We start from the raw sequence: 7848 nt of genomic DNA, 5'->3' as shown, positions 1-7848 counted from the left end.
GGGGGGGCTCGGGGTGTAAATGTGCTGCCGTCCCCGGGCGGGGAGGTGGAGGCCGCCTAACAGCTCACCCTCTCTTTCAGACTCCCAAGAATCAGATCAAACAGAAAAAAATGGCTCCTCCCCCCAAAAAGGTCGAGGAAAGTGAGGAAGAAGAGTCCTCTGAGTTAGAGGAAAGCAGCGGAGAAGAGGTGACCACGTTAGAAATGAAGTTGAAAGATTGTGTGTGTTATAAAAGTGTGAGGGCTGGGGGACAGGTAGTATGTGACAGAGAATGACTGTTAATAAACGGTTGGTGTCTGTCAGTTAGCTGTGGCTGAAGAATAAATTGGATTTCATAAGAGGAAAGCGATGTGGGTAAAACTCTCTCTTAGCTGCTAGGTCTGTACTTCCAGGCTTTGGGAGCACTGCGAGGATCTTAAATCTGTTCCTAGTACTGATGAACAAGTGGATCATTAGTTACTCTAGTAGAGCATCAACAATAAGTGATTTATCACACACAAATAATATGCAAGACTAAAAATTGCAAGCTACTGAATGCACCTAGAGAGGCAAGTGGTCTTGCTTCAGGACTGGAGAATTTAGGGATACTTTAATGTTCCATAAATAGTCTGTTAAAAGCATGAAAAAGCTGGTTTGATTCAACAGAAAGGGCAGTTAAGTCATTCAGCAGAAACTTAGTCTGTCAGAAGGATATGCTTTAGGTTGCAGCTGCTCTGTATTTGTCTGACGTTGAAGTAATAGTAATTTAAAGAGTCAGCATAAGAGTCTTACACTAATGTGTGTTTCAGATGGTCCCTCAGAAGAAACAACAAAAAGTAGCAGTGACACCAGCCAAGAAGGCAGCTACCCCTGCAAAGAAGGCTGCCACTCCTGCAAAAAAGGCAGTGACCCCTGCCAAGAAGGCTGTGGCTACTCCGGCTAAAAAGGCTGTTGCTCCGTCACCTAAAAAGGCTGCTGTCCTAACCAAAGGAGCAAAAAATGGCAAGAATGCCAAGAAGGAAGAGAGCGAGGAGGAAGATGAAGATGACGAGGAAGACGATGATGATGATGACGAGGATGAGGAGGAAGAGGAAGATGATTCTGGTAAGTTACTTTTGATGCTTATCCTTGTATGAGTTGATGTAAGCTGATTGAAAGTTTAGTATGATTTAATACTCAGGAGGGGGATTGATTGATGAAAAGGTGGGGAATCAGTGAAGTTTGTAGGAGAACTTGGGCTGCAGCTACATTACATGCAGCATGTAGAGCATCTTCTAGTTTTCTGATTCTTCTTTCATGAAGTTTGCCAAAATCTTGGGGGGTGAGGGGAGGGTACTAGGAAAGTTTGAAGGTGAGTGGTATTGGTAAACACTTGCTGTCCTGTTGTTGCAGATGAGGAAGAGGAACCAGCAATGCCTGTGAAGCCTGCAGCCAAAAAGCCTGCAGCAGTACCAGCCAAAAAGCCTGCAGTTGTGCCAGCAAAGCAAGAATCTGAAGAAGAGGAGGATGATGATGATGATGAGGAAGATGATGGTATGTGGGATTTAGGAAAACTGACTCTTAAAAAAATAAACTTTAGAAGATGCTAAACTAAGAAATGCTTATAGGGAGGTGGGAGGGGGAGTAACTTAATAAATTAGCGGGAGCTATGCAGAGTGTCTGTGTCTCCATTTAGTGCCCAGCTGATTTTAGCTGGCTACTAGTGTCCATCAGATCTGGCTGAATGGGTGTTTATTTCCCTGTTGCTCGTAAAACTTTTTTACTCTGGGGAACAGGTATTGGGTTTTTTAATGCAGAAAAACTTGAGGGAGAGGCAGCTTTTTATAAAGACTCAGCTCTTTGCTGGGAACAGGCAAGCTTAAGGAGGCATGAAAAACACTTCTACTTGACAAGATTTTATTTTCTTAGTCTCAGAAGGGGCTTAATTTTGAAGGTATCTGAAATCTTGTGCTCAACTTGTTTCAGAGTCTGAAGATGAAGCCATGGACACAACCCCTGTTCAGGTGAAGAAAGCTACTCCAGCAAAGGCCGCACCAGTGAAGGCCAAGGCAGACTCTGAAGATGAGGAAGATGAAGAGGAGGATGACGAAGATGACGATGATGAGGAGGAGGATGAAGAGGATGCTGAGGAGGAAAGTGAAGATGAAAGTGAGTTTAAATGGTTTTGAGATCATAACTCTAACAGGAAAGATGCTTTTGTCCTATTGTGGCCTTTTGGGCTGATGAGCAGTTGCTGTAGTGACAAGAGAAGGTCTTGTGTATGACTGGTGTAAAGATCAACATTCCTGTGTTGATCCAGTATAGGAAAAGTTGGTTTGTACTTCTGATTCAGTAGTGTTGTTTGTCCTCTATTGCAGAACCTGTCAAGGAAGCACCTGGAAAGAGGAAGAAAGAAATGGCCAATAAAAGTGCACCGGAGGCCAAGAAAAAGAAAACAGATGGTAGGTGGTGTGGGGTCGTCAAACGACTGTTACAGGACTGTTGGGTGAGACATGTAACTGTGAAGGGACAGGATGCTGAGTGGGGTTTTTTTCTAGCACAAATGATGACTTGGGACTTAATACTGAAGTGTGATGTCACTTTTGAGCAGAAACTGATGTGCTAAAGCTCTCTGCAATCTGGCTTCCAGTTCTTTTTTTTTAAAAAAAACACAACTTGATTTTGTTTCTATTTAAAGGGCCCACTTCAGCTTTCTCCCTCTTTGTGGGAAATTTGGCCTCCACCAAGGAGTTTGAAGAACTGAAGACTGGCATCAGAGAATTCTTCGGGAAGAAGAATATTGAAGCTTTGGATGTCAGAATTGGTGCTTCCAAGTGAGTTCATCAGTAGAATTTTGCTGCAGATTTCTTTTAATTGGCAGTAATTTGTTCAGAAAAGTGTAACTGCTGATGCTGGTTCCCTTCAAGATGGTGGGATGGTTGCTTGATATAGTGTATGGGAGCTGGAAGAGGCAGGGCACTGGTAAAGATGTCATCTCCCTAAGGAGAGAGCTGCCACTTCAGTGCAGAGCTGTTGTTCTCTACTGTTGTTTTGGTTATGTGGGCCAGTTAGCATTTATTTTATTTTATTAACACTCTTAACTTGAGCAGTGGGGACCTCTCTGGTTCAGAGTTCCTCTTTGTGTTCTCCGCTACTAGAGGTGGATCAGCTTAAATACTAAGGTTACTCTTCTTTCAGGCGATTCGGCTACGTAGATTTTTCATCAGCTGAAGATCTGGATAAAGCTCTCCAACTGAATGGGAAGAAGTTAATGGGAATGGAAATCAAACTGGAAAAAGCAAAGAGCAAAGAAACAATAAAAGAAAATAAGAAAGGTATGGCCCGTAACTGTGAATACTTGAGCACATGAGAGTTGTTGTAATCAGGCATTGGAGCAGGTTTGCAGTATTACTGATGGCTGCTGTTCTGACCTTTTAAGACAGATCTTCTTGGTTTGGTCTTTATATCATAAACAGTTTCTCAAATGCTAACATATGGATGGGCAAATTCAAACTAGTATATGTGGAAATAAGAGCCCAAGAAATAGTGAATATTGAAGGATCTGAGAAGGAAACGGAGAGTCTTTCTGAAGCTTTTGGACCTGTTTTCTGAACTTGGTGCCCTTAAGAGAAGTATAATGGCAGCCTGATTAATTGTCCTAATAGTTGCTTTTTCAGCTTCTAAACATGTGAATGCTTATTGTGGTTTATTTTCTGTTCGATCAACTCACTCTGGTTCTCACTGAACTGGTAGTGTAGATGAGAAGATATTTTTAGCTGGTGATGTGAAGGTAACTCTTTTTCTCTCTGTGTAGAGAGAGATGCTAGAACGCTTTTTGTGAAGAATCTGCCCTACCGCTTAACTGAAGATGAAATGAGAGAAGTGTTTGAAAATGCACTAGAAATCCGAATAGTGATGAACAAAGATGGGAACAGCAAAGGGTATGTAGCTGAGAGGACTGTTAGATGTTTGTTCTTCCTCAGACTCTTGGCATAGTCTGATAAGTTCATGTCCTTAAGCTACCTTAAGGGACCTGCTGCATTAGATGTACTAAAAATGCTAATTTTTGAAGTGTTTTTCTTCCATATCCTTTTTTCCCCACTCATGACCTTGGTTGTTCCTGGAAAGAGACATTTGCTTATGTTCTTTTCTGTGCTCTAGGATGGCCTATGTTGAGTTCAAAACAGAAGCTGAGGCAAACAAAGCTCTGGAAGAGAAGCGAGGCACAGAGATTGATGGTCGTGCCATGGTCATTGACTTCACTGGTGAGAAGAGCCATCAAGAGCATCAGAAAGGTACTTTCTGGACCAATTATGCACATGCAAATGATAGTTAGGATTTAATTCCACTTATTTCAGAAGTTTGATGGAGATAGAGCAACTTGAAGCACTGCAGGAAAACTGTTAAGATATTGGGAAGAGACCTTTTGTGTAGCTTTGCTCTGCATTCTATGAGACTTTTCATGTCTCTACTCTGTTTCGGACAAGGGTTGATGACTAGTCTAGGTGACGGAAACAGTGCCTCACTTTGAGGTGGGGAGGGAGCAACAACTACTCTCAGCCTAGAGGAAGAGAGAGCTCTCCTTCTACAAACTTGCACTTACAGCACTGAGTTTTCCCCATAGGAGGTGGAGAGAGGGAGTCAAAGACCCTCATTGTCAACAACCTCTCGTATGCTGCGTCAGAAGAGACTCTCCAAGAACTATTTAAGAAAGCTTCTTCCATCAAGATGCCACAGAACAACCAGGGCAGACCTAAAGGGTATGTTATGCCTTTCTCCTGACTTCTGAGTTGACATTGTGAATGGCTTGCCTCTACAGATCACAGAATGTCAGGGATTGGAAGGGACCTCGAGAGATCATCCAGTCCAATCCCCCTGCCGGAGCAGGAACCTAAATGAGATCACACAGGAAGGCGTCCAGGCGGGTTTTGAATGTCTCCAGAGAAGGAGACTCCACAACCTCCCTGGGCAGCCTGTTCCAGGGCTCTGTCACCCTCACTGTAAAGAAGTTCCTTCTCAAGTTTAAGCAGAACCTCCTGTGTTCCAGCTCACACCCATTGCCCCTTGTCCTATCATTGGGCATCACTGAGAAGAGCCTGGCTCCATCCTCCTGACATTCGCCCTTAACATATTTATAAACATTAATGAGGTCACCCCTCAGTCTCCTCTTCTCCAAGCTAAAGAGACCCAGCTCCCTCAGCCTTTCCTCATAAGGGAGATGCTCCACTCCCTTCATCATCTTAGTGGCTCTGCGCTGGACTCTCTCAAGCAGTTAAGAGTGCTTAACTTGTGCTCCCAGGCTGACTGAAATCTTCCTCTCCTAATAGGTATGCATTTGTAGAATTTTCCACCACTGAGGATGCCAAAGAAGCGTTGAATTCCTGTAACAACACAGAGATTGAAGGCAGAGCAATCAGACTGGAATTCAGTTCACCAGCATGGCAGAAAGGGAACACAAATGCAAGAGGAGGATTTAATCGTACGTATTCCATGTTTGATCACTTGATCTTGGGACAGCTCTGGCAGGACTGGACCATTCATACAAACATAGGGGTACTTTTTAAAAAAAAACCCAAAAAAACATGCCTGTGGAGTGTCATAAGCAGGTGTGCTGGATATGATGACTGATTATCTGAAATTCTGATGCAACTATTGCCGAAGTCCTCTAGATAGTCAAGTGCTGATCCAGCAGTGTCTGTCCAGTTCGTATCCCTGCTGATAAGATGCAAGCATCTCTTTAAAAAAAAAAAAAAATGATAGTACCAGGTTGGCTGATGGAGATACTTTGACATCAGAAGTTTCCAAGGACTTAATGGTTAAGTGCCTGAGCTGTTCCTTCCATACAAACCCCTTAGCCCTGTGAGCTGCTCTTGGAGGTAGTGCCAGCTGGATGTGATGTCAAGAAACTGATGGTTCCTCAGACATAGTGATCTCTGAATGTATTTTCTTTCCATAGAACAAAGCAAAACGTTATTTGTCAGAGGCCTTTCTGAGGACACCACAGAAGAGACGCTAAGAGAATCATTTGAAGGCTCTGTAAGTGCTAGAATAGTCACAGACAGAGACACTGGATCATCTAAAGGGTATGTCAAACATGACCTGGGATTAATTCAGTTGCTACGAAAAGCCTCTTCTTAACTGATCTGTGCAGTGCAGAGTGTTTAACGCTCGTGTGGGTGGTGCTTTGAAGCTAGTAAATTGCATGGAACCAGAGAAGAAGCTTACAGTTTTGGGTCTGTTGGTAGAGGGTGTCGTGCTCACTTCTCAATGAGCTCCTTCCTGCCAACAAATCCGTGGCAGCCTATGGATTCGCACGAGAAGAATATTAACTGCTCAGTACTGGCACTCTCACAATGGGTCTCCATCGATTGTGATGAGCCACTGCTGTTCTACAAATAACATGGTCCTGATCCCTGGGCTCCCTGTGCGGTTGGCAGGTGTTGTTTCCAAAGGGAAATTTCCTATCGAGTTACCTGCAGGTGGTGCTACAGCTCGTGGAGTTCTAACTGACTTTTTTGTCTTAACCCATTTCCTAGGTTTGGGTTTGTGGACTTCAGCTCCCCAGAAGATGCCAAAGCAGCTAAAGAAGCCATGGAAGATGGAGAGATAGATGGAAACAAAGTGATCCTTGACTTTGCTAAGCCAAAGGGTGAATTTCAACGTGGCGGTGGATTTGGTGGTCGTGGTGGCAGAGGAGGAGGCCGAGGAGGAAGAGGTGGATTTGGTGGCAGAGGTGGTGGCAGAGGAGGATTTGGAGGTAAGAAGAGACAAATGATGCTGTTCTAAGGGGGTGTGCTCAAAAATTAAGCCAAAGACATTCTTGGGATTATGGTGTGGTGCTGCCACAGAGCACCTGGTGTGAATCAGGATGGGTTTGGAAGGGCAGTGGTATCTGCAGGGATACCTGTAACTCTGAGTCTTGACCTCATTTTCTTTCCAGGTAGAGGAGGTGGCTTCCGAGGAGGCAGAGGAGGAGGTGGAGATCACAAGCCACAAGGGAAGAAGATAAAATTTGAATAAACTTCCCTTTTCCTTTCCCTTCTCCTGCTCTCTGAGACTATCTGAAAGGACTCCGGGGGTTTTTATTCTCCTTTTATCTCGGCGGAGCCTTTGGAGGACATTCCAAGATGCAAAGCAGTACTGTGAGCCACTTGGAAGATAACAGTTTTCATTTCAAGGAAGAGAGAGCAAGCCATTTTGACTGCTTGCTTATTCAAACGAACTTTTTAAAAATTGAGCGCTAGATGTGGGAATTTACCCCTTGTCTGTGAGTTGTCTTGAATTTATAATGTTTTACCCATGTACAAATTTTTTTTTTTCCTATAAACTTCTGTAGCATTTTTGCTGTAAAAATGCAGAATGTTTTATCATTTGTGCTTCAGCACCCTGTCTTGGACAGATTAAAGGACCTAAACTGGTTCGCGTTACTTCTGTGCCACTAAATTGGAGCAGGGCTGTGAGAAAGTCTTGTCTTAAGCCTTCTTCTCTCTTAAGGTCATTACCATCACCGGCAGCAGCTGGTGTCCTGCTTTGCTCTAGCCTGTGTCAGCTCCTGATGTGTGTGTGCTGTGCTTAGGGTGCTTGCAGGAAGAAAAGGGAGAGGAATGCAGTGGCTGAGGTTCAGCCTTGTGCCTACACCAGTACTTATTTTTACTGAAGATGTCTGTAATGGTGCACACTAGCCACTTGCTTTTTTACTTTTTTTTTTTTTTTTTTTTAAACAAATGAGTAAATTTGTTCTTGTGCCAAGGCTGTGCAGCTCGATCACACTCCTGCAGGCATTGTGGCATTGTGCTTCATTCTAATTTTTTTTTTTTTTTTTTTTTTTAAAACAAATGAGTAAATTTGTTCTTGTACCAAGGCTGTGCAGCTCGATCATACTCCTGCAGG

The 7848-nt window shown here is 43.6% G+C and overlaps 1 protein-coding gene and 3 non-coding genes across 4 annotated transcripts; all 4 read left to right on the top strand.

Moving 5' to 3' along the window:
* Nucleotides 1-80: 80 nt before the first annotated feature.
* Nucleotides 81-7377, top strand: NUCLEOLIN (nucleolin multifunctional protein; the record flags this gene model as incomplete). The annotated part of the gene is made up of 14 exons (XM_010172764.2): nt 81-188; nt 789-1083; nt 1372-1512; nt 1945-2127; nt 2337-2420; nt 2657-2792; nt 3157-3293; nt 3773-3899; nt 4120-4253; nt 4583-4718; nt 5286-5437; nt 5915-6041; nt 6495-6715; nt 6899-7377. Coding segments are annotated over 14 exons (2061 nt in total), but the record flags the coding sequence as incomplete, so codon positions are not given.
* On the top strand, nt 2515-2581 carry LOC114818785 (small nucleolar RNA SNORD82). The gene has a single exon (XR_003766271.1). It is a non-coding gene; the product is annotated as a small nucleolar RNA SNORD82 (small nucleolar RNA).
* LOC114818786 (small nucleolar RNA SNORD20) lies at nt 5571-5647 on the top strand. Its single transcript, XR_003766272.1, has one exon. It is a non-coding gene; the product is annotated as a small nucleolar RNA SNORD20 (small nucleolar RNA).
* Nucleotides 6217-6355, top strand: LOC114818784 (small nucleolar RNA SNORA75). The gene has a single exon (XR_003766270.1). It is a non-coding gene; the product is annotated as a small nucleolar RNA SNORA75 (small nucleolar RNA).
* Nucleotides 7378-7848: the final 471 nt, after the last annotated feature.

The sequence above is a fragment of the Antrostomus carolinensis genome, unplaced genomic scaffold (assembly GCF_000700745.2).
Source record: "Antrostomus carolinensis isolate BGI_N321 unplaced genomic scaffold, ASM70074v2 scaffold27547, whole genome shotgun sequence".
Classification (NCBI taxonomy): domain Eukaryota; kingdom Metazoa; phylum Chordata; class Aves; order Caprimulgiformes; family Caprimulgidae; genus Antrostomus; species Antrostomus carolinensis.
Note: the sequence above shows the minus strand (reverse complement) of the source record. Positions and strands in the feature narration are given on the sequence as shown.